Source organism: Notamacropus eugenii, chromosome 1, assembly GCF_028372415.1.
Source record: "Notamacropus eugenii isolate mMacEug1 chromosome 1, mMacEug1.pri_v2, whole genome shotgun sequence".
NCBI classification, from domain to species: domain Eukaryota; kingdom Metazoa; phylum Chordata; class Mammalia; order Diprotodontia; family Macropodidae; genus Notamacropus; species Notamacropus eugenii.
Genome location: NC_092872.1, coordinates 105690749 through 105717238, shown reverse-complemented (window position 1 = coordinate 105717238; position 26490 = coordinate 105690749). Strand labels below are relative to the sequence as shown.

At 38.6% G+C, this 26490-nt stretch overlaps 1 protein-coding gene across 1 annotated transcript; it reads left to right on the top strand.

The window, feature by feature from the left end:
* The first annotated feature begins 479 nt into the window (after window positions 1-479).
* ABHD17B (abhydrolase domain containing 17B, depalmitoylase) lies at window positions 480-26280 on the top strand. Its single transcript, XM_072611502.1, has 4 exons — window positions 480-569; window positions 18260-18734; window positions 22004-22183; window positions 24706-26280. The coding sequence occupies exons 2-4, from the start codon at window positions 18268-18270 to the stop codon at window positions 24923-24925; spliced, it is 867 nt and encodes a 288-aa protein (XP_072467603.1). The 5' UTR covers window positions 480-569; window positions 18260-18267; the 3' UTR covers window positions 24926-26280.
* The last annotated feature ends 210 nt before the right edge of the window (window positions 26281-26490 follow it).

The window sequence follows — 26490 nt, the reverse complement described above, 5'->3', positions numbered from 1 at the left end:
TTCAGCGAGGACTGGTTCGGTCCCCCTTCTTGCCCCCGCCCCGCACACACCTTCCTGCGCTCCGCACTCGGCCCTCCCACTACGAGAGGCAGCCGGGGGCCCGACCCGGAGAGACCTGGCCGTCTGTCCGCCGCGGCCGGGCATCGGCAGGGAAGAGGCGGCGGCGACGACCGGGACCACGATCACGACCACGCGGGACAGAAGGCCTCGCAGCAGCCTCTGGCGCCCGAGCCGTTACTCAGCAGAAGACTCGCCCGGTCCGGGAGGCGCGAGGCGGCGGGGAAGGAGCTCTCGGGGCCCCCGGCCCCCCTCGTCCCCGCTCCGCGCTCCCGCGGCCGCCGCCGCCGGCGGACTAGTCCGGTCCTTCCTCCGGCCGGGCGGGAAGAGGACGCGCCGCCCCAGGAAGGGATCCCCTGGCTGCGGCGGCCGCGACGGCTCCTTCCCCTTGGGAGGGAGGCGAGAGATCCGGAGCGTGCGCCGAGTGGGAGGGGGACGGACGTGGCCGGCTTTGGGAGGGAGAGGCCCTCCCCGCCCTCGGTTCCTTCAGCCTGCCCTTGGCGGAGGTGCAGGTGGGTCCGCGGGGGGGAGGATCGCTGGGGGGCCGGGACGGCCCTGCCCCCTCCTCCCGCCGCCGCACCGCCTAGGCCCGGGAGCTGCGGAGGAGGCAGAGCCGGGCGGGCTGGGGGGGGGGGGGGGGAGGAGGAGGAGGCGGCGAAGGCCGGGCGGGAGCCTTTGTTGTTGGGGACCCCGGGAATCCCGGCCATACGTCCGGGGGGGGGGGGAGACGCTGCCTCTACATTCGTCCTGTCTGCGGAAACGGCGCTGATGGATCGTGCCGAGGTGGGGAGCCCCCCCGCTCCTCTTGGGGCGATAGAAGGCGTGGGAGAGGAAGCCGAAGGGCTCTCTTTCTCTGCTTGCTCCCGGGGACTGTACCCCAGCCTTAGGTGACCTCGCAGGACCCCCAAGTAACCTCCTTGGAGTCGGCTGCAGGGCCGGGGTTCGGGGTGTTGGGGGGGCTTCCACATGCCTTTTGGGACCCTATTGCTTATGTTTCGGGGACCGGTCTCTTCTCGCCCCCCTCCTCCCCTCCCCCAGGCCGTTACATCAGGGATCCCTTTTTATTGGGGGATTGCGCGGTTTAAAGAAAAATTCATAAACTTCATGGTACTCTGAAGTCGGGTCATGGCATACGTTTTTATGTGGATTAAAAATATGTTCGAAGAGGGATTTTTGCCGCCCTCAGTTTGATTTCACCCCCCACCCCAACAGACGGGAAGTTGGGAGGGACCTTTATCAATCATGCAGCCCAACCCCCCGGTTTTACAGATGAATAAACCGAGGCTCAGGACTTAGTAAATTGTTCGTGAGGCTCCCCAGCTGGTGCTGCCTGGAGTGACTGGAAGCCAGGTCGTGTTCGCAGGGATTTTGGAACAAAGGCTCAAAAAAAGTTTACGTAATGTTTAAAATGAAAGGCATCCTTTTAATATGTTTGTAGAATGTATGATTAGCTTAATTGTTATTAACGTAGCGTAGAGAATGAGACTGATTTCGTGGTTTGGATTATTTTTTGATCAGGAGTGGCTTGAGATGAGTCTGGTAAATTGACTGACATAAGTATAACCTCAGGTTTCAAAAGGCTTTGAATTTGTCAGTTCCTTTGATTCTGGAATGGCAAATACTGATGTGAATTATCTTATATACCCTGCACAGATAAGTGAGCTGAGGCTCCTAGATGAGACTTGCCTGTGGCCACACAGCCAGTGTCAGTCACTTGGGATTAGAGCTTGTGAGCAAGTGCTGGGGAGGCTCTTGTGATAGCATTCGAGTCTCCTTAGGTGAGTTTACCAACAGCATCAGTTGTAATCTCTTCTGATGTCCGTGCTGTGGCAACAGTTACCTGAAATAGGAAATTAGGACTGGCTCGTGCTTTTGCCTGTATTCTTTGCTTTCTTCAGAGGGGCAGAAAACATTGTGAAGGTAATCACACCGAAGTGTATTTGGGCTGAGGACATTGATCTCTAAAGCTCTTTCCATTTCTGACAACCCATGATTCTCCAAGGACATGAATATTCTATCACCTATCGCTTTGACCTCTTTGGCGTTAGTGAGGTTAATTGCTGAAGCCAAGATTAGATTTAGACCACTAAGCAGGTTTGATCCGCTCTCTTACCGTGAAATATTCTAGTTGGTCTTGGGGGTTTATGTTTCTTTTAAAATTTGTACCCATTTTGCAATTTTGTGTGAAATGGCTTACGGTGATAAGCAGATTAACATAAAGCATCTTATTAAATGTGTTATTTCGTTGTTTCGTGAATATAAGGAAGCACTGAGCTCTTGATTAGAGTTCCCTGACTTGCTTTACAGCTTCAGTCAATTCATCCACCCTTCATCGAAAATTCAGTTTCTCCACACCTTTTAGATAGGAATGACAGTTTTCTACCACTTGCTCACTTCTTGGGAAAGGCCATAAGAACATGGAAACAATCGTGTGTGTTGTTTTGAAAGTCATTTTTTCAGTTCATCTTAGATATAATTGATATTTCAGTTTCCTATTATTAAGGAGTTTGAATTGACTCCTAAACGTTTTATGTTAAGAACTGTGGCGTGTTTGAGACATTATGGAATGCCTATATGCTCTCGTTTTTTGGTTTGGTTTCAGAACTCATTTTCATCTTTCCTGGAAAGTATAGGTGCTGTACCAGTATAGGTATAGATCTTCGTTGAGTTAAAAAGAATTTTTTTTTGCCATGTGTTTAGGGAGCATGTAGAACTTTTCCAAGTAATGATTTATATTGCTTCATGAGAGTCTGATGACAAGGAAATAGTCACAGAATGATGGTGTGCTTTTTACTCATAGATTTCGTGTCAAATTCCAAGCGGTTGAACTCAATGATTAAAGTCACCAGAAATGAAAGAACACTTACAAAATGCTAGTTGTTCTTGTCTCTGCAAGATTTTTTTTCTAGTTTACGTTTTTGGTACTGTCTTTTTTAAATTAGTTTTTTATAAAATAACACCTTTTTCTGATTGACCCAATAGTGTAATACACCCAATCAGTAATGGCTGAATGAATTTTTTGCTGCAGCTTCAGATTTCATTTTTCTGGGAGCCTAAAACTGGACCGGTTAGGTGGTAAATAATATGCATGTAATTAGTGGTAGATAGAAAAGAAGAAGAAAAAACAACTTGAAAATTGGAAGAGGAGAACCATGTATGAAAGAAAGGGGAAGAGGGAAGTATAATGGAATATTTGCTCCATCTCTGTACTTGTTTCTTTGGCACTTGTTGTGGTGGAAGATACCTTCTCGGGAGCTCAAGTTACCTTACAAGCATTACCTCTTTAATCTCCACATCTCAAAGATAGGCGTTGATTGAAGTATGTATCATTTTGTAGTGGAGAAGACTAAAGCAGTTGAATCAACTAAGGCAACACAGCAAGTCAGTGAAAAGTGTAGACTAATCTTCCCATCCCCCACCATCTTTGAGAAAACCTTGTTCCTTTGCATATTGTGCAATATTCCTTAAGTTGATTTCCCCTGAAAATATAAAGGCTAGAAAAGTATATTTCTTAAATTGAAATGTTATTCTTGGGGAAATTATAAAATCAGCATACCACAACTGGTTTTTAATATGAGGAAAAATAGATATAAAAGTTGGATGTAATGTAGTAGTCATATGGTGGTATAAAAACTGTCATGGGGATCATTTGTTGTTCTACATGGAGAAGAACTTGTATTTTATTATGGTCTTCTAAGAGCATGTAACCAACATGTTTTTGGCTTTTGAAAATCTAGATCTATTAAGAAGTTAGAGCTAAGAAAATGTGTCTAAGAAAAAAATCTTTTTAGTTTCCATTAGGTATTTCTCTCTTGCCTCCTTTCTTCACCATGCTCACAGACAAAACCAAATGATCACTTCAAGCTGTAAACTGAATGGTAGGCTTACCATTTTCTCTCATTCCTTTTTTAATCAACTAAAAATTGAAGGAATTTAGTTAAGGCTATAATATGTTTATAGTTTGAGAAGTATTACTTACGGTTTGTCTGAGGCATAGAATTTGTGAAGAGAGAGGGAATGTTATAGATCATCCAGTCCAGCCTCTTTATTTTACAGATGGGAAAACTGATGTCTAGAAAAATACTGTCTTGGTTGTGAGGAGATGGCCATTATAGTAGCAGAGCTGGAACAAGAAATCATGTCTCCTGACTTAGAAGCTTCTATACTTTCCATCATACTGCAGTGATCAAAAACATATGTTTCTGAGTAACATCCAAATGAAAAACAAATGAATTCTTTCCTTTTCTGCTAACCCCCAAGTGAAAATTACTGTATGTGTATAATTCTCTAGAAAAGCTTTTTAACATTTCATATAATTTTATAATTCTACTGCTATGTTAACATTATTGTATTTATTGTGCTGTTCAGTAACTTCTGTGCTGTAGAGCTGTGGAACCCCACTACCACCACTTTAAATAGTTAGTGTTATATTTTGTTCAAAGACTGTAAGTGGTGCTAAATTCACCTTTTGTTCGTTGAATAGGAATTAGAAAGGTCTTGATAGTAGGAAGGAAGTGACAGTAAATGATTATGAATATCATTGTGAGAGATGACATAAAAACAGATCTTTTTTATATAGTAATACAGATAGTTGAGCTTGGGGGAATTCTTCGTTTTTGGATAAATTATTAACTTTAAACCCCAATCTCTAAGCTTTCCATTTTTATTACTATGGTTTTAATTTTGTTTAAAGTCAGTGGCTTGTGAGCCAATTAGATTTCAACATGTTTCTTGTTCTTGTTTAGTCATTTTCTGTCCTCCCAGACTCTTTATGACTCCTTTTGGGGGTTTTCTTAGCAAAGTCACCTTAGTGACTTTCCAAAGTGGAGGATGGATTGGAGTGCAGGGAGAGACTTGAGTCAGAAAAAAGTTAGAAGGCTATTGAAATAGTCCAGATGAGAGATGAGGGCCAGAACTAAGAAGTGTATAGGAAGGTTACAGAGAAATCTTGTGAAAAAAAATTTGACAGTGGATGCAATGTGAAGTCAGAGTGGAGTCAGTGTAGATCTGCGTGTCTTGGAGGATGGTGGTCATCAGTAATAGGAAAGTTAAGAATGGGGAGAGTTGGGCAGGGAAGATAACTTCTGTTCTGGACACAATGAGTTTCCAGTGTCCTCTGAGAAATCCTGTGTGAGATGTCCAAGAGGAAGTTGGAGGTGTGGATCAGGAGAGATTAGAACTGAAAATCATCTACTTAGAAATAATTATTGAGTAGAATTGAGCTAATAAAATCACCAAGTAAGGAAATACACAGTGCCTAAAAGAGAAAGGGACCTCATCTTGGGGGATGCTGTAACAGTAAGCACCCCAGCATACACAGGGGAAGGGGCCTGCTATCACAGGTTCTTAGATCTGCATTCATAAAAGGAAAGGCAACTTTGGAGGGGTTAACAATCACTTTAATCAAGCACATGTATCATGCTGCAGAGAGCCCAAGGAGGATGATTGGGAAATGACCATTAGCTTTGTCAGTTAAGAAGTTGTTAATAACTTTGAAGTGAACAGTTTCTCTTGAATGATGAGGTCAGAAGCCAGACTGTAGAGAGATAAGGGAGTGAGAGAAAAGGAAGTGAAGGCACCTTTTATAGACATCCTTCTCAAGGAGTTTAGCCACAGAAGGGAGGAGAAATATGATAGCTAACAGGGGGATGGATGGGTGAAGTGATGATTTTTGAGGTTGGAGGAGACTTGAGCATATTTATAGGCAGTAGGAAAACAGCTAATAGGCAGGAAGAGAGTGAAGGTAAGTATGAGAATGGATAGGGATAGAAGGAGCTATAAGCTGGAGAAAATAGGATAGAATCAGATCATGTGCATGAATTGGTATTTGCCTTAGCAGATAGGGCAACTTCACGTGAGGTGGGGTAAAGGCTTTGAGGAGGGGAGGAGAGCTCGTGGATGGTGGGAAGAGTGGGAGCCATGAGGCATTTGAGGAGTGATAAAAATGTTTGGAAGAGACGATGAGGTGAGTGGGATAGTAAGTTAATTAGGGAGGGGTAAAAGAATTACCGTGCTGCAATGAGAGCCCATTTGAGGTTATAGAACATAAATTTCTAGTCAGAATGATTTTGATTTTTCTCCAGTTTCTTTCAGCAGTATACACGTACTAGCACAGGCAATGAATGGTGGGAGTGATCCAAGACTAAGGCTTGTAAAGGCTAAATTGGGGGAAAGGCACTCAAGAAGATAGTATAGAGCTGAACTGGTTCACCAAGTGGACAGGATGGGAAAGGAAGGAGAGTGGGTAGTGCAGAGGTGATGGCCTGGGAAAGAACTGAGGTATTGAAAGTCCTAGTGTTAATAAAGAAAAGGGTTTGGGGTTATAGGGCCAGGGGGTGGGAGAAAAGTGGAATGAGAATAGATTGTGATTAAGTAATGCAATTTCAGAGTTCATCTGTGTGGAAAGTGCATTTGTGGATGGGAGCAAGGTCAAGGCATGAATGTCTTTGTGTGGGTCTGATGTGAGATGGAGCAGTAGGTCATGTGAGATGAATCAATTGAGAAACTGAGCTTTGGGTGCTTGAGGAAATATCAGTATGTATGCTAGATTCCCTTTGTAAAAGGGCAGGTGATGAGGGACTGAGTAAGGAAGTGCACTCTGGAGGAACAGAATGTTAGGTAGTTTCTCAAGAAATTTAACCAGTGAAGGTTAAACTGCAGAGGTGTAGGATCATGGGGGATTGGGGATTGAAGGGAGGTTTTAAAAATCAAATGAGGATTTTTTTTTAAGGATACGGGAGACTTTGGGATACTTATAAAAGCAGGGAAGGAGTCAGTTTGAAGTTAGAATAAGGGAATGGGGATGATAATGGGAGCACTTTGCAGGAGAATTGGAGTTGGAGGGATGCCATCAAGGGGTCATTGCAGAAAAAGGACTGCCTCTTCACCAGAGAGAGAGAATGTGAAGGAAAGTGGTATCTGAATGATAGAATATGAAGAGGGGGGAGGGTGTTGAAGAGTCTCATTTTTTTTTTTCTGGAAAGTATGAGGTGAAGTTCCTGATTAGAAATTGTTGGAGGGAGTGCCAAGAAGGTTTGAAACAGCCAAGATAGAGTGGGCTAGTGAATCAGTTAGGGAACTGTAGATTATTTTTATGTCATCAGTCTTCTGATTTTCTTCAGTTCCATTCAACAGTTAAATGAACCAAAAAAAGTAGACAAGGGATGGTAGTAATCCTGGTTTGAAGTTAGGGCAAGGGAATTATGGGTAGAAGATAGTGTAGAACTGATTTGCTTCATACAGGTTAAAAAAAAAGGGAAGAAAGGAAAGTGTCAGTGCTGTTGATGAGTTTTTATTTTATCTTAGAGACATTAAGGAGCCACTGGAGGTTTTAGAGCAGAGGGGTGACATAATACCTAGCATTTATACAGTACCTGCTATGTACCAGGCATTATGCTGATAAGTGCTTTACAAATGTTATCTTATTTGATCTTCACAACAGTCCTGGAAGGTAGGTGCGGTTATCCATCATCCCTATTTTACAGTTGAAAAAACTAAGGTGTACAAAGATTATAACTGAGGAACTGAGGCAGACAGTGATTAAGTAAGTGATTTGCCCACACCTGGATTCTGAACTTAGGTCTTCCAGACACCAGGCTTGGTACTTTATCCACTGTGCCAGCTAGCTGGTCTGATTTGTACCTTACAAAACTTATTTTGTTGACTTTGTGGATGATATATTGGAGAAGGGAGAGATTGGAGGAGAGGGGACCAAACTGGAGAAGGGACCAAACAGGAGGATACAACAATAGTTTGGTGAGGTTATGAGAGTCTGAATTACTGTGGTAGTTGTGTTAGAAAGGAGAAGAATGCAAAGATGGTATAACAATAGAATTTATTAGACTGGGAAACTAATTGGATATGTGGAGTGAGAGACAAAGAAAGCATTATGGATAAACTCAAATTTACAAACCTATATGACTTGAAGGATGATAGTGCCCTTAACAGAAATAGGGAGCCAGGTTAGTGGGGAAAATGATGAGTTTAGTTTTAGATATGTTGAGTTTGAGATGTTACATCTCCAGATGGAGGCAGTTATAAGAAAGCTAGCTTTGTGAGATTGGAATTCAGAAGAGAGATTAGAGCTGGTTATATAAATTTAGAAGTTGTCTTGTGTAGAGATGATAATTGAACCCATGAGATCACAAAGGCAGAGAATTTAGACAGAGAAGAGGACCCAAGATGGAGCCTTGGGGGACATACGTGCTCACTAGTCTAAAGATGGATGACTTTCAAACCAAGGAGACTGAGGAGGGATTAGACAGGAGGAGCACCAGGAGACAGCAGTGCCTTGAAAGCCAAGAGTAAAGAAGTTTTGAGGGATGAGGAGGAGGCTAGATGGGATTTAAGCAGTTATCTTTGAAAGAGCAATGTCTGTAGTATATTGGTAGTATCAGAAGCCAGATTTTCTGGGGGTTAAGGAAAGGAAACATGGTGATGTAGATGACTTTCTTGAAGTTTGTCTATGAAAGGGAAAAAATGTACATAGGGCAAAAAATTTAGTTAATCCACATAACAAAAGTTCCAAGTTGTAAAAAGCCTAGAGGCTACCTAGTCTAAAGTGTACCTAATGAATACCCTCTGCTGCACCTGCAGTAAATGGTTATCTAGTCTTCACTTGAAAACTTCCACTGAGGAGCAATCCACTGCCTCCCAAGTTAACCCACCTCACCTACAGACCTCTAATTATTAGCAACCTTTTCCTTATGAAGAGCTGAAATCTGAATCTCTACAGTCGGTTCGTCATTCTCTAAATTTTGTCTTCATCATCAGGGTAAATATCCCTTTTCTTCAATCAATTCTCATATGACACAAGCTCTGGTTCCTTGACCATCCTGGTCACATTCTTCTGATCAGTGCCCTTCCTAAAATGAGGTACCCAGAATAGTAGTCCAGATGGATCTTATCAAAGTAGAGTACAATGTGGACTATAATCTCCCTCATTCCCCAGCTATTCCTCTCAGTATAGCCTTAATGTTACTGAGAGCTGCATGGAATAGATCCTCAAGCAAGCCTCTCTATTTTTATGGCTTAGGGATTCCAAGGCAAAATAGGTCTCTGGGGCAGAAACTAGATCTGCTCAAGGTCTAGAACTAGAACTGAGGGCAAAGTTGCACTTAGCAGGTAAGACTTGCGTTACTTATTCAATGTAGAGTTCGTGCTTGTTGGCAATAGATCAGGAAGTTCTACCCTTGTTAAGCATCCTAGTCTCTTAGCTTAGAAGAGGCTGTAAGCAGAAGGCTAATGTCTAATGTGCCTAAATAACATGAAATTTGTTTTTTGTGCTTTATGACCCCTCTTCACAACTTTTAGAGATTTATTGGTTGAAATTTTCTTAGAAGGGGACTCCAAGTATGCTCATGTATGAGTTGGGGGAGGGAGGAGGTCTGTGTTTAAATCTCTCAGGGTGTAAAATAAACACAAACATAGTTATCATTTGGTTTGGTTCCACAAAGGTTGTTTTGAAACACAGGCATTCCCTAAGGGAATCAGAAAGCATTAGTAAAATTTTTAAATTGAGATTAGAGATAACAGTTTTGGCAGAATCTATTTTCCTTAATGGATTGTAGGAGCCTAGCTTTAGACCTAGAAGGAATCTTAAAGATATAATCTGTAAACCGAAAAGACCAACTTAATTTCCAAGAGGACCCCACAGCCATAGATATCAGGCCCTCATAGTTTCATTAACCATTATGTTCTAAGTAAACTGATTCTTGTTCATTTAATTGTAAGAAGTGAATTATCTTTTTTGTTATGTTTCTCTATCTCACCTCCCTGTTAGTTTAGATCATTTCTAAAAACAATCAACTTGCGTAAATCACTAGGAAATTTGGTATCGTAGCAAACAGAGTTGCATGTCAGCCGTGTTAGACCTGTGTTGGAGGGGAATGATAGGTGTTAAGTTCATTGCTGTAATTTTTTTCCCTTGGGGTTGTTTTCAGTTAAGCTGGCTTTGTTTTTCTTTATACCTTTAAGATAATTGTTTTGTAACATTTTAAATACAATTATTATTCAGCTATTGTTGCAATCTTAAGTAGTTTTTATAGACTTTTTCTCCAAGAGAAAATATTTCTAGGTTTATCATCAATTTTTTTTTAATTATAGAAGTCAAACTTATAGGCAAGTCTTTTTTTCCTGAAAGAATTACAGTTTTGAGTTACTGATATCACAGATGTAGAACTGAAGGAGACATTAGAGTCCAAACTTCCTCATTTTATAGATGAGAAAACAGAGACATAAAGAAGTTAAATGACTTGCAGAGGGTCACACAGCTAGGAAATGTCTGAGATAGGATTTGATTTCATGAGACCACATGCAGTACTCACTAAACAATGCTACCTTTCAGGAGGCCATCTCAATTGTGCTTAATCAAGGAAAATGAAGAAAAATTTTAATGATATTCTAAGTGTTAGTCACTTCAAATCTTGGCTCTCCCACTTATTGCAATCATTTTCCGTCTCTGCTCTTAGTTTCTTCATCTCTAAAATGAAGGAAGGGTTATACTTGATGGCCTGTGAGTTCCTTTCCCGCTCTAAAACTCCATGTTATTGGCTTTATATTACATTGCATTATATTATGCCTTCATAGTGAAATAACAGACTACCTAGAGTCATATTTGATTCTATGTGAGAATACTACTAAGTAGTTCTTAATAAATCAGTTGATAACTGTTTTCATAAACTTTACAAGTAATAAGTTCCAAAGTAATGTTTGCATGATGTTTTGTCAGCTTTTAAAAATACAGTGTCCAACAAAAAACTTGACTAACCCAAGGTTTTTTCATTAATTGAATTTCCCCAAAAATATAATGTTTGACCAAAATTCAATTAAATTAAAATTTTACTAATCATCTGTCCTCAAGGCACTGTGCCAAGTCTTGGTCTTAGCCTATTTTCAAGGAGCTTAGTGAAAATACACTATGGATCTGGAATCTCAATGATGCGAATATTACTTCCACTAATATAAATCATACGTCAACTATGTCCTCCTATAAGTTGATCTTAGGGCATTGACCCAGCATTCTGGGGGCTTTCTTTGCTTTTTCTTGATATAACAGATGTCATTGGATCACATAAGCTGTTCCTCATTTTACCTCTCTGTTGCCCTTTGAGTAATCCAGGATTTTAATTCTTCAGAGATTAGTACGCTATGGTGAGCAGCCATACAAAACCACCAAAAGAATGTTAGGTTTAAAAATATAGTGCTTTGTTTCGTGAAAAAGTGTGAGACCACTAATCTTTCATTCCATCTTTTATCTTTCTTTCCTTAGAGAGATCTAAGTCTCCATACTACCGTCTGAGTAAACTTCAAACATTTCCTTATATTCAAGGACCTTCACAACCTGCTATCACTCTGCCTTTCCAGCCTTACATTACTGTATTGAATTACTCTCTACCCCGAGCACACTGTTCTCCTGGCTTATCTTGTTTCTTGTAATCCCCCACCCCCTTCCTCTATACCTGTTGAATTCATACCAGTTCTTTTAAAGTACATTTCAAATACCACTACCTTTATGAAATCTTTCCTGATCCCCTGTCACTCTCTTTGTATTGCCAAATTTATCCCACGGAAGACTTTAATAAGCTCAGTGGGTGATTATAGATAGTTATTCTGTATTGTACCCCAGTCAGATCATTTTTAGAATATTGTGTTCAGTTTTGGACAACAGATGTTAGGAAAGAAATTGAAAAGTATCCAGAAGAGTATGGCCAAAATGGACAAGGACCCTCACTGAATTGAAAGCATATGAGGATCAGTTGAAAGAACTGAGGATATTTAGTCTGGAGGGCAGAGGAGGGGAGATAATGATAATATGGATCTCCAAGTTTTTGAAGAGTCTTTGTATGGAAGAGGAATACACTTGTTCTTCTCTGCTCCAAAAAGACAGAATTCAGAATAATGAATATTAGTTGCCTAGAGATAACTCTAGATATCTGATAGCAGAGTGAGCAGCCTAATACAATAGTGAGTTTCTCCACATTGGTGCTGTATTTGTCAACAGCACTTTCTGAGTCTAACAGTATAATGATATGATTTTTAAATTGGTTTTATTTTTTTATGTGGTCTGGTAGATTTGTAGTTTTAATAATATCGAACCAATCTTGCACTTTTTTTATGAATCAACCCAGTTGATACAACCTAAATAAAAAAAAAGTCAAATTTGCATTAGCTTTTTGTGGTTTACAAACATCTGCAAGGAAAAGAAGTGTTACCGTGATAGGTAGTATGGAATGAAGATTGCAGTCAAAAATGCATTCTTCTTAGCAAAGCGAACCCATTCATGCAAAAGCTTTAAGTTTCTATAAGATGGTGAAAGAAAATGGAAACAAAATGAATGGTGAAGAAACTTTTACTGCAGGCATTAGTTGGTTGAATCACTGTAAAAATCAAATTCATTTACATACTTTTACAATTACCTGAGAGGTGACTGGTGCAGATAGCAATGTGGCAGCTAAGTATTCTGATGTCTTGAAGAAAATAATTAAAGAAGATGGCTCTACTGACTAATAAAACTTTAATGTGGATAAAAATAGGCTTATTTGGAAAAAAAGAAAAAACTCAACATGGATTTCAAGTGTCTCAGGATGACCTAATGCTTTTGTTCAGAGATGGTATAGAGGAAGCACAATTTGAGAATGCTTATTTAATTTAAGTAACTGAATCAGGGAGATATTTGGGGATGAAGAGTAGGACAGAAAAATGGTTGTGAAAGAGAAGAATTTATTAAGTGATTAATCTGTACTAGGCATTGTGTTAAATAATGGGGATGCAAAGGCCAAAAAACATTCCTGCTTTCATGGGAGGCAAGTTCTTAAAATTGTCTTCAGGTAAACTAAGGATTGTGAAGTTGGCTTTCATTGTAGAGGGTGGAATCAGTTATTAAAAAAAAAAAAATTTTTGTCCATCTATTACTTAATTTGAGCCTAGAAAACAATAAATGTATGAAGCCCTTGGGAGCGTTAAGATCAGATTTGCCTTTTATCAGAATTGTCTTTTATGTGGGACCAAGTCATGTTAGACACAGAGAGTGGGAATCTGGCTTTACTTGGCTTTAACCTGAGGGTGCTTGTTTGCTGCTGTCCGCGGGCATGATTGTCTTTCGTTTGCACCTTGCCTTTTCTTGTCAGGAGCAGTGGCACGGTAAGGTAGTTAGACTTGGTACAGAAAAAATACATGCATTGTGGTGCTAAGAGTACTTTATAAGCTTGATCCTTCTCCAGTTTCTCCTCTTGGAGACACTTGATCTTATTTCCTTGAAAGAAAAAGTTTCTCTTTCTAACCTGATAATTTTCACTGCAGCAGAATTGCAGTGTCACAACAGAATTTGCATTAACCTTTGTAGATCATAGTAATAGGTATGAGTTTGAATGATTGAATAAATTATTGAAATTAGTTGTGATGAAGGAAGATTCTTGAGTAAAAATTGCTTTTAAAAACTAAAATTGATCTGTAAATTACTGAAGAGTGGAGGAAGAAATAGAGTAGATATTTCTACAGTTTATAAGAAGGATTTTCTAACATTGGCTTACCTGGTTGGTTTTTTTTGTTGCTTGTTTGTTTTGAAGAGAAATGTCTTTTTGTCTTTGTCATCAAATAGGAAAAAGTTAGCAAGGGCAAACATTTCAATAGTTATCACATATTTTAGACAATTTCTTTGAACAAAGTAAACAGCAAGTTTTGTCAACTGATTAGATATGTGGAGTGAAAGAGAATGAGGAGGTAAATTTAGTTAATGTCACGTTACAAACCTGGGGATGCTGGTACCTTTGAAACCATATGAAAGCCGTGGTGGATGTGGCAGGGGAAAAATCAGTTCTATTGTAAACATACTCTGAATTGTCTGTGGAATATTGATTGTCATACTGTTGTCGGGGCATTTAATTCTAGGTGTTATTGATCAAGTTCTATCACATTATAGCAAACTGCTTCACTTAAAAAAAGTTAGGGACTAAACTTCTGAATTCATTGGTGTTGGGAGCTGCCAGTGAAGAATTCCCTCTATGAATGTATCTTCTTTGCAACTGTTAGGTTTTGAGAGTTGTCTAGATTTGCTCAGATTCACCCAGCCAATATGTCAGAAGCAGTACTTAAACTCACATCTTATTGCCTTTGATAACTGCTCTCGATCCCCTGTGACAAGACTTATTTTTTTAAAAATTTGCTTACATAGTTTTTTAACTAAAAACCACTAGAAGTAATTGTAAAGTTTTTATCAAAACCAAAATGTCTTCTCACTCATACCTGTTAAGTCACTGCAAGTGCTTAATCTTACAAAGATGTTTATGCAACATCCAGTAGCAAGTGTCATATTTTTCATAAGTTGTAGGTGTTATCTAATGTAGAGGTAGAAATAGCTACTCTCCGTGAATAACCAAAAATAGTTCCTGGATAAATAGTTTACTACTTGGATGTTCCTGTAGCCAGAATAAGTAGCTCTAACCTTAGACACATTGGGACTTAAAAACAAAGGTGCAATACCCTAGGGCCTACTTCAACTCCTTGTTTGCAGACAACCTGACCTTTCTTTACTCTGCCCAAATTACTGACTAAACTTTGCTATGAGATTAGTAGAGATTTTAAAGAACATGTGATAAAATGGATCCAGAGTAATTCAAACAGAAAACTTCCATGAGTGCTTTTGCTGGTGCTTTTATTTTGCTGCTGCCCAGAGGATTCAGGGATGTCATCATTTGATTAAATCTTCCTTCACTTTCACTTTTCCTGTGGTACACCTCCTTTTATTTTTCCTCTCATCTTGGCTTCGTCACTGGTATTCAGCCAACCAATTAGAGTACACTTTACTGTGTATGGAGACCTCAAGGTATAAAAGTATATAAAGATATAAATTACAGGCTCTTAAACTAAGTAGATAGAACTTGCTTATTAATTAGTCTTGTTACAGGCCAGGGTTGCCACCACTGGCATGTTAACATGCTGAAGATAATTCTGAGCCTGAGACGATAACTAGAAAAAATTTTGTCTTAATGTTTGTCTTTGGCCCCATTTTCTCTAAGCCTGTCCTCCCCCTCCCTTATCTTCCCAGTTTCTAGATGCTTGTCCAAACCCCATTCTTGACCTCAGCAGGTGTTCTTCTTGAGTCCTTTTTTTCCTCATTTTTCCAGAGTTTGTCAGCATATCCACTAGCCCTTTTCAGCAGTAGATAGAGTGGGAAGAACTATCACCTATCAGCAAGGGGCCTAGGTCCATACCATCTTGAATAAATCACTTAGCCAGTCCAGTCCATAGTTTACTCATATGTAAAATGATAGGGTGAACAAAATGATTTCTAAAATTCCTCCTAATCCTTGTAGCTTATCTTATGAGTATAAACTTTTTACCCACATATCCTTGATTTATATCCTCCAGGAAAAGTAAAGTAGGCAACTATAAAGTTAGTATAAGTTGACATGAACCCAGGCCAGGAGGCCTATTCTGTGGAATAGGCAGGAAAGAACCTTCTTTAAATATGCGTTTACCACATAGCATTAGAGTGATAGGGCAGCTAGATGGCTCAGTGGGTAGAGAATGCAGGGCCTTGAGTCAGGAAGACCTAAGTTCAAATCCAGCCTCAGACACTTACTGTGTGACCCTGGCCATGTCACTTAACCTATGTGTGTTTGTCCTTCGTTGCCAAAGAAGACCATGGCATCAGAAATTATGACATGACTTGCACTTGACTTTGTTTTGAGTGAGGGAGGGCTGTGCAGGTCACCAGCCTCACTTCTCTTCCACAGCCATTGAATCCACTGACCAGATATTCATCAGGATGACTGGAGGTGACCCAGGATGAGGCAGTTGGGGCTAAGTGGCTTGCCCAAGGTCACACAACTAGTGAGTGTCAAGTGTCTGAGGTGAGATTTGAACTCAGGTCCTCTTGACTCCTGCACTGGTGGTCTATCCACTGCATCACCTAGCTGCCTCTATAAATACCATGAACTGGTAAAGATGGAGAACAAACCTTACTGTAATGGCTACTTGGAGTCCCCCAACAGTACTGTCTCAACTGGCCACCTTCACATTCTGAGGAAAACAGAATTCACCTCACAGAGTGTAAGAAACAAGAGAAGCAGCAGCAAGTTTGAGGAATCTGTGATCCAGTCAGTTCTGGAGTTACCTCCAAAAATCAAGATGAGAACCCATTTATGCCTGCCCATTCTGTGAAAATCTTCCATGTGCTCCCCCCAGAATTTGCCACAGGGGGTCCAACCAATGTGCTGGTGGCAAACCACTCCATCATCCTTGCCAAGAAAACCCAATGGATGGTAGGATCCACAGGGTCACAGAAACTCGGACACAACAAAAGGGGTGGTAATGGAGATGAGGTATGGCATGATTCAGGATCAGACCTGGTCATTCAGAGTCAAAGAGAAGACTTCAGAAAAACAGGTCCCCACCAAACAGAGCAGCAGTAGCACACCAACCCTCTCTCAAGTTAGAAGTCTTGGTTTATCCCCCGCAGTGAGTGGAAGCAAAGCAGTGGAAACGGAGGTGTGCTGTAATCTACAAACCTAACCAGTCTGTAAGTTGACTTAGTTTAAAACATATTTACTCCATCAAGTTTGTCTTTACTTACATTGGTAATTTCTGAGGTAAGGAACAAAAGTCAGTGAAAAAGATGATTTTTGCTGTGGACTTTAGGTTTATTGTCACAGTCCCTTTCTGAGGTTTTTTCCTCCCCAGACACGTCTCCCTCTGATCTTAAAATCCTTAGAAGAAGGGACAGATTGAGAGAAACTTGGGAGGACTTTTGTATGGCTTGATATGGAGAGAATGAAGCAAGCAGAACCAGAACAATCTTTATACCAAAATTGTGATCGTTGGAAATTTTCTTGTTGTCTTGGCTGGGAGGTTTCTTGACCTCGTCTCTCCCTTTACTCTGCACACCCTGGGAATGTATTTGCTAATTCAGGATTTTCATGGCATCCCTGTATAACTGTATTTCTAGCATCTTTTTCACTATATTATTAATTCAAAGGCATTCATGTTTAAGAAAAGTGCACATTGTGTGACACCTAATTATATTGGGAACAAGTTAATCTCCTTCAGCATTAGGGACCCAGCTCTTCTGATCTGCAGTTAGGGTCACTCCACAAAATGCATGAACAAAAGCAAACTCGCACAGTGATTTCAGCACAAATAACGTCTTTAAGGAGCACTCCTCAAGGGCAGGCTGTCCCTAGAAGTAGGAGCCAAAGCTTGTGCGGGGTTTTTGTAGCTGATGTATTTTTTGGTGCATCTGTCCTGTGCTTAGTGTGAGAGGATAAAGGAAGGATCAGAAAGAGAGGCCAAGGAAACGTTTTTATTTCTGCTCCTTGGGAAGTTGATACTTTACATGAAAATTAAAACATTAAAAAATCAAAAATCATATTTCAGCTATTTTAAAATTTCTCCTTTTTTCTTAGTAGATAGGTCTTCTGAATCTAATGATACATGTTATGTCCTGCCTTCCCTAATGTAACTCCTGCTTCCAATAAATTTTGCCATAAATTTGGAACAAATGAATCTTTGTGCAAGGCTGTGAGGGTCTATCCCATCTGAGATGAACAAAATTCTAAATGATTAAGGTTGTGTGTTCTGTGTTCTTTGGATCATATCTTTCGCCATGGGATTCTGAATGTTGTACAAACAACATTAAAACTATAAAATATTATATTAAAGATTTTCTATTATGTCTGTTATGTAAATATGGCTTCATAGATAGGGCACTGGACTTGCAGATGTATATTAGCTCTGTGACCATGAGCTAGTTCCTTAACTTCTCTGAGTCTCAGTTTCTCTTCATCTAAAATATGAGAGTAATATCTTTAGTGTCTAACAGAACGTTGGAGGCTCGTATTTGATGGTAGTGAAGCATTTTGTAAACCTTGTGACTCTGTGTAAGTATCAGTTGTCATCCATGTGGATATTGTACCTTATTCCCACATTTCTGAAGTAGATATTATTCATTTTTCAGTTTGAAATTTCAAAGAGCTACGAATGACCTTTTTTTGTCAAGTGAATGTGATGCTGCCGAGGGAACTTGTGCAACTGCTGCTTTACAGAATTTCCATTTCTCAGAGATTACACTTGCCTCAATCCTTAAAAACCATAAAACTTGTCACGAGTTATTTCACTCTTGTCTTTATAAACTCCTACAATATAATAATGTACAAATCTCACATTTTGTGTTTGAAAAGTCATTTATTGCCTTTTCTTTTTACAGAATAGAAGATGAATAACCTTTCATTTGGTGAACTATGTTGCCTCTTCTGCTGTCCACCCTGCCCAGGGAAAATTGCTTCTAAATTAGCATTTTTACCACCTGACCCTACTTACACTCTGATGTGTGATGAAAGTGGAAGTCGCTGGACCCTACATCTTTCAGAAAGAGCAGACTGGCAGTACTCTTCTAGAGAAAAAGATGCTATTGAGTGTTTTATGACTCGAACCAGTAAAGGTAACAGGATTGCTTGTATGTTTGTGCGTTGCTCACCCAATGCCAAATATACTTTACTCTTCTCACATGGGAATGCTGTCGACCTTGGTCAGATGAGCAGCTTTTACATAGGACTGGGTTCACGGATTAATTGCAATATATTTTCATATGATTATTCTGGATATGGAGCAAGTTCTGGGAAACCAACAGAGAAGAACCTTTATGCAGATGTTGATGCAGCTTGGTTGGCTCTTAGAACAAGGTAAATGTGAATTATTTGTTTACTTGGCTTTTAAATACTACAAACTTGATAGACCAGTTTAATTAAATGTTTGTTTAGTTTTTTAAGTGGCATCCAAAAGCATAAGAAACCAGGGATAGTGGTACATACCCGTTGTACTTGCTAGTGGGGGAGGCTGAGATTGGTGGGATCACTTGAGTTGGGGAGTTTAGAGCTCCAGTAGGACTGACCAGGCAGGAGTCTGCACTAAGAGCAGAAACAGTCTAGTGTGTAGAACCACCGAGCTGCCTAAGGAGAGACACATTCATCCATGTTGGAAAAAATCGAGATTTGATCAGTACCTAGAAGAGGATCAGTCCCATGTATGGCGACTGCAGTTCAATGAGCCCAAATGAGCAGTCTCAAAATAACCAAAAAAATGTATAAAGTTCCTAGTGATTCATTCCTTTCCCCCCTTCCAACACATATTCAAAGGAAAATATAATTTAAAAGTTGTGTCTAACATTATAAATTAATAAGGATGAATACACATTTTCCCTAGCAATTAGATTTTCATTGTTTAGCTAAGAAACTAAAATAAAAGACAAATCTCATTGTTTTTGTGGGAATACTCAATGATTAAAGAAATTGCATTATTTAGGTACTGAGAACCTCTCATCTGTCCTAAATTGTGGCAGTGTTTATCAAATATATTTTATCAGGCTACGTTGGTTCCCTAATTATTAAGGCTATGATGTGACATGTATCTTGTGTATTAGAAATCGAAGCTGAAGCTGTGATTTTATTGGTAGAGGGAGCTCCTAGGCGAAGAAACTCCTTTTCCTAAGGCAGGTTGGCATCATCTCTGCAACTTAGAGCCTTAGGGAGACCACTGAGAGGTTAAGCAGCTTACTTGACAGGGTCACATATCCAGGAAATGTATCAGAGGTATGACGAAAAACATCTTACTGTTGTAGAGGCCAGCTCTTCAGTCACTGTCTTACTGCTTTTCTGTGTGTGGGAGAAGAGCTAAATGTTAACATTTCATATTCATATTTTGAGTTTTAAGCTGTGAATGTTAAACTTCATTGACCTATTTCTATTCTTTCCTTTTTCTGTTCTCTTTACATTGTATCAAATTAATTTATTCCTTAATGTGGAAAATTGATTATTAGTGCTTTATATTTGCTTTCAGCCCTTAGAATTACAAAATCACAGGATTTTATGAATTAAAAAAGGACCTCACAGGTTATCTTCTCCAGTCCACTCTTATCAGGAAACAGACCTAGACAGGTTAAATGACTTTGCTCTATGATTGCTAGTTAGTGGCAAAGGTATCCCAACTCCCAGACCAATTGGGTGTTTTTATTTTTTTTTTCCTATCCCACTGTTCTTTCTATAATAGTATTTAAGTTTTTAATGCATAGGAGTTAATTTTATGTAAAAGTAACAGCATGGTTCCATTAATTAAACACATTGAAACTAAAACACATTCTTATTCTGCCACTGAATTTTCAGGCAAATGGGTTATTTTTATGCCACATTTTTTGGGGGGGGGGGGGTTGATTAGAATCTGAAAGCAATGGAGTTGGAAAGAGACTTTTAAGAGTTCATTTGGTCCAGTAAATGTATTTGTGTTATTATTCCATTGAAACCAGAAGAAACTTTCATCCCTGGGGACCCCATGGTTAGATATTAATTGCCTTGCCTTTCTTCTACATATTTTTCTACTCAAAGTCCCATGGTATTTGGAGAATTAGTAGTTGAACCATAACATAGTTCCAATCCTGTGCCTCATTGTTTACTCTCAACTTCTTTAAATTTAAAGTTTTATTTACTGACTCAGCTGAAAAAATTATCCCATTTATAAAAGTAGCTTGTTGATTATAGCACCATGCTTGACCTCTTAATGCAAAAGTAGCCATTCATTTAGTAGCCATATTAAAATTATTTTTGGTAAAAGTTACTTAATTTAGAGGACACTTTGGGTGTAGAATTCAGTGTTTCATAACTAGCATGGAATACCTTTTTCCTTTTTGTGAACAGCTTTTTTAATATTTCCTCACTTCACCCACACCTCAAAAAAAGGTGATTTACAATTATTTTAGTTTTTTTTAACATGTTCCCATCCTCAGTGATAACAGTTACCTGGATAAATCAATGGAGTATCCTAAAACATTATTTTATTAAATAGTTTCATCTCATTCATTCCCACTGTCTTCAAGTTTTTGCCATAAAAGCAGTTTGGTACAGTGCTTGATTTGACTATGAAGTTGTTACCAGAGTTGTAGCTTTTTAGCAAATCACTTTACTTCCCTGGGTCTGAGTTCCCTCATTTAGAAAATGAAAGAGGTTAGACTCGAATCTATAAGTTTTTTTCTGTCCATAAATTTCCTTTTTCTTGTAAAATGAACATTTGCTTTTCGTTTTCTCTTCAATCATAATAAAAAAGAGTATTTGACCAGCAACATCATTACAAGTAGATTTGGGCAACCTAGAAAATATTTCCTTAAGTAATTGTGTCACCTTTTATCACTGTGCTTTTTTTACTCATTGGAAAAAGAAGCTCTCTTTTGGCCTTCAAATTCTGTGAGGTCTCAAAGAAAAAAGTGATGGAGCACTCATGTGCTGTTTAACAAAAACTCGTTCATTTCATATTTTTAATGCTTTTGTCAGATTTAGAAACAAATTAATGATAAAAATCAAGGGTTTTATATTCAGTTTAGATATAAATGCAGTCCCTTAAAATTATATCAGTGATCTAGTTTAAAATAAACAAGCAGGATAGTAGTGTGAATTATTTTAAGATAAATTAACTACAACGGTCTAAATATTTTATGAACTAGAGTAAGAATGATGAGTTTGTTAAGGGTCTTACATAACAGGAAGGAGGCTAGGCAGTGGAGATACAAGATACAAAGGAAAAACAATCCTTGTCTTGAAGGAGCTTGCCTTTGGTTAGGGGGATTCATGTATCTGAATGAGTAAGTAAATTCAAGACCAAAGAGTTGTGAGGGAGGGTGTTCTGAAGGAATCAAGAAAGTCTTCATCAAGGAAATAGTCTCTTTAAGTGGTCATGGGGGATTGAACTGTGACCAGGTGAGAAAAGAGAGAAGGGTGTTGAAGAGGAAGAGGTAGAGTTGATGACAACTGACTGGATATGGGGAGCAGGAAGAGTCCAAAATGGTGCTGAATTTCTATAACTAGCATTTATGATATTCAACCTATTGATAAGTACAGATTCTTTTTTTAAAAAAAGCAAATATGTGTCCAAAGAAAATCATGTTTTTTAAAACTTGTGAACTTCCTAGGTATGGTATCCGCCCTGAAAATGTGATCATCTATGGCCAGAGCATAGGAACAGTGCCGTCTGTGGATCTGGCTGCTCGTTATGAGAGCGCTGCTGTCATTCTTCATTCCCCTCTGACCTCAGGAATGCGTGTGGCTTTTCCAGATACCAAGAAGACCTACTGCTTTGATGCATTCCCAAAGTAAGTGGTGAAATTCAAAACAATTCAATATTTTGGTAGAAAATATTTCAAGGTAAAGCAGTAATATAAAATATTCCGATCACCTTGGGTATTCACTGCATTTAGTGTAAAAGGTGAATGAACTAGGGGAAAAGTTAATCTTATCCCACAAAGGCTGCTGCTGATGTAGTAATAAAAGGATTTTATAGGATTTAATCTCTTCAGCTATTCTGCTCTCTTTTAGACTTCCAAAGGAGAAGTGATATTTCTTACCTCGTCCTTAGAACATTTAGGAAAAATTGATAGCTGTTTATGGGAAAGATTTGTTAAAAGGAAAGAACTGTCACATTTCAGTCTATTTTCTTTTTTCCATTGTCAGTGGCACAGTGTTTTGTGCACAACAAGGCAAAAGCTAGTGACTCTGTATGGGAGCAGAATCGCTCCAAAGAAAGGTTCTTTTAAAAATTAACCATCTATACTGGTGGTTTGAAAGAAGGAAGCTGATAGGGTATGACAAGACCCCCAGTTAATTTGTCATTTGTGAGTAAACAGTGGTTAGAACTAAGCACGTGTGCTTTAGCCAAGTCAGTGTGTAGAGTGAGGAAGATACTCTCATGCTACTTAGGCCAGCTCACTCACACTTGTAGGGAATGTCTGGCTTCTTTTTCTTGCCCTGATTCAACAGTGAACAGGCTATTAATTGCCAAAAACTGTTGGGCAAAAATATGAATTTCTATTCTAAAACTTGAGAACTTTAAAACTTCTTTTTAAGAGGAGGGTGGTATGTTATAGTGGAGAGAAAGTCAAGAAGATGTGAGTTCTTCTGACTCTGTGTAACCCTAGGCAAGGCATTTAATCTCTCAGTTCCTTGGACAACTCTATGTAACTGAGTTGCAGAGAAGGTATTGGTACCCCAATTATAGTGAGGTGTGGTATAGTGGACAGCACACTGGGTTTGAAGTTAGAATGATCTGAATTTGAATCCTATTACCCTGAGCAAGTTCCTTGACCTGTCTCAGTTTCAATTTCTTCCTCACCTGTTAAAGGGCTAATAATAGAAGTGAGGATCAAGTGAGATGGTATCTTGAATGCTTTCAAATTTTAAGGCACTACAAATATTAGTTATTACTGTTATGATATAACAAGTTTGATTTAAAAACGTTTTTAACATTTTTATTCTCCTGAGTTCAGTATAAACAAACCTTATGCAGAGTATGAGCCTTATTCACATCAGAATAGCCTGGGAAGAGATATAATCTCATGTTTAAGTAGATACTTGTTTTTAAATAGAAAATATTGGTTGCTTAGACTGTTGGGTAGTTTGCAGGAGGAAGAAGCAGTGGGAATATTGTTGTCGAAATAAGTTATAGAGCCAAAAAGAATTTTTTGTTATGACTCTGAAAAAACATTTTTCTGTTCTTGAGAATGATTCCTTCAAAAGACAGACATATAATAATCAGTGGTTAGAACAAAAAGCTTGCTTACTTAGCTGAATATTTTATAAATTTACAAGAGCATAAATATGAAATGATCTAGCAGCAAGACTATTACATGCTGAATCTGTTCAGGACCTCAGCAGTGGCAGCCCAGAGAGATCTATTTTCTTAATGAGTCATTTGTTTCAGTCTCAGTAAATACTGCTTTACTAATTATTTCCTACCCTTTGGCTCTGGATATGGTATTTAAGTAACCTGTTAAGTGCCCAAAGAGGTTATAGAGGCCATGTACTATGGAAGATGGGGGCAGGGAAGGTGTCTTTCCTGTTACATGACTTGTTACTCTCTCCATCCAGTCCTGTAATGCATAGTACTTGGTGATTTGAATTCCTAGTAGAGGAGACCATTGCACAATTGTAACTCTGCTAGAGTGAACAGTCCCTCAGTTCCCCAACTCCTTGTTGTGCAAGTTCTGCGAGGCTGCCTTTGATCACTCTTACCAGAAATTTAGTATGGTAGCAATGTTTACTGAGCGATCCCCTAGGAATAGTTAGATATAAACTCAGCTTCCTCATCAAGCTCAGGGGAAGAGATGTACACAAAAGGAGGATTTTTCTCTTGGCATTTTGCTTGTTTCTTTGGACAAAAAATTAGCTTGTGATACGTAAATTCCTAATGTAAGAATCTGGTTTAGTAGATTTTAGGTATAACAGAATGGTCTTATATAGTTTTATTTTAATCAATTATATTCTGCCTCATAAAGATCTTGATAATGTAAATAGAATATACTAGTCTAAGTAAGATGCAAAATCTGATTTTCCCACAGCATATTAGAACTGAGGGAAATTGGATCTCTTAAGACCCAGTAATGTGAAGTGACTTGTGCTGGGTCCCAAAGCTAGTCAGCAGGAGTGGCACAGCTCCAATCCAGGTCTTCTTTAGTCTGTGATCTTTCATCTCTACTGTGATTCAAAAGCCAGGGAAAAAACAATCTCTTCTGAGTTGATTCAGAGAAATTTTTAATGACTGAATAATCTCACCTCTTTTATAGCAAAAGATCCATTGTTCATTTGTATAGCTAGCTTACTTTTCCCCTTTTCCTTACAGCATTGACAAAGTCTCTAAAATAACCTCACCAGTGTTAATAATTCATGGAACTGAAGATGAAGTCATTGACTTTTCACATGGCCTCGCACTATTTGAACGCTGCCAAAGACCTGTGGAGCCTCTCTGGGTTGAAGGAGCAGGTCACAATGATGTGGAACTTTATGGGCAGTACCTTGAACGATTGAAACAGTTTGTGTCACATGAACTAGTGAATTTGTGAATTACTTTGTAGATTGACTTGCTGTGTTTTGTTTTGATGCTGACTGGACACCTTGGTAAATAACATAAAACCTGAAAGTTTTGTTTGCAAATCATGTTAGTTGCCTTCCTAAATGTACAGGAATGATTTGTTAACAGAATTAATGAAGGTTTTAATTACCAGTATAAAACTGGAAATAACAGTATCATGCAGTCAAGCTGTGTAATTTATATATTTTATGTGAATTTTTTTTAAAAAGAAACAAAAACACCCAGATGAGTACTGTATGAAATTTTAATTCTGTAAAAAATCAAATGCTGTAAAAATATTGCCAAATGCTTTCACATACCAGAAATGAATTTATAAATATTTTTTAAAACATCTCAGCGTATTAACCCTTGTTGCACTAATGTAATATTCTTTTAAAAAATGTACATCTAAAAAAGTGCAAATAGTCACGTTAAAATAAATTGTAGTAAATACCATGAGAACATGCTAGTTCTTAGAGTTGACCAAAGCCCTGTTGTGCAGGGTTAATGGTTAAAACAGTTGTTTTGTTTCCATTTTTATATCCATACCCTAATGGTTAATCTTATTTTTCTATTTTTGTTTATAACAGTGTTAGTTTAGACTTCATTTTTCCCCCTGTGTACTAATTTACCAACTGATTACTTTATAAAGGGAGTCACAGATAACACTGAATTTTAGCTGGCTTTGAGACACAAAGTCAGTATCATGAGGCAACTATTTAAATTCTCATGTTAGAAATTTCAAAGATGTTAGAATATCTAGAATGGTTTTTGTGTGCAGCGTTTTTTAAACCTTCGAATGATCGTGTAGAAATGCAGTACTCTTAATAGTATGGAAACCAGAAAGTTCATTTAGTTTTGTTTTACTCAGTGTCACATGCGCATTTGCTGCTGTATCCCATTCGGGTTTCCTTTGGCTGTTTTTTAAGTATAGAACCTCTGGTTTTGGCTGCCATCTGAGAATATTACTAATTTACTCCTTACTAGAAGAGAAAGAAAAGAGAGAACATGAACACTTTTGTATTAACTAATGTAGTTTAAAAAAAAAATACAGAAAAACAAAACTGTAAGTTGCCTTTTCCTTGGATGAATCTTGCCTGAATAAAACTATGAAAGAAAAATATAAATAAAATTAATGGTATGTAGTCTAATTTGTAAATGAATGAATATTGAAATAATACACACTGTGGATATATTTTAAGGCCTTATGTAGTTTTACTTGTTCTGCTTGTTTTGTGGTTATGTCTAAGACTATTGTATATGATTCCCTTAAAAATATATCAAGTATTGTGAATGCTTTGGTTTAGATGTGTCAGATTAACAGTAAAATAGCAAATATCCTACTGAGCTGTGATTCTGTGTTTATATTTCCTCACTCAACTCTCATTCCTAATGCTCCTTTTCTCTGAAAAAATTGGGGAAAGGAGTAAAGGTGAGGGATTAATGTCATAACTGAAAAAATTTTTTCCTAAAGCTCTGATTCATTATGAGTTTTTTTTCTTTCATAGAATACTACCAAGAATTTGGCTAAATATTCACTCTGAGAATGGTTTCAAA

Bases quoted from the DNA above. Each gene is read 5' to 3' on its own strand.
- ABHD17B (XM_072611502.1), top strand. From the start codon at position 18,268: ATGAATAACCTTTCATTTGGTGAACTATGTTGCCTCTTCTGCTGTCCA. The intron at 18,735-22,003 runs GTAAATGTGAAT...TGAACTTCCTAG, and splicing joins TGGTTGGCTCTTAGAACAAG to GTATGGTATCCGCCCTGAAA. The intron at 22,184-24,705 runs GTAAGTGGTGAA...TTTTCCTTACAG, and splicing joins TGCTTTGATGCATTCCCAAA to CATTGACAAAGTCTCTAAAA.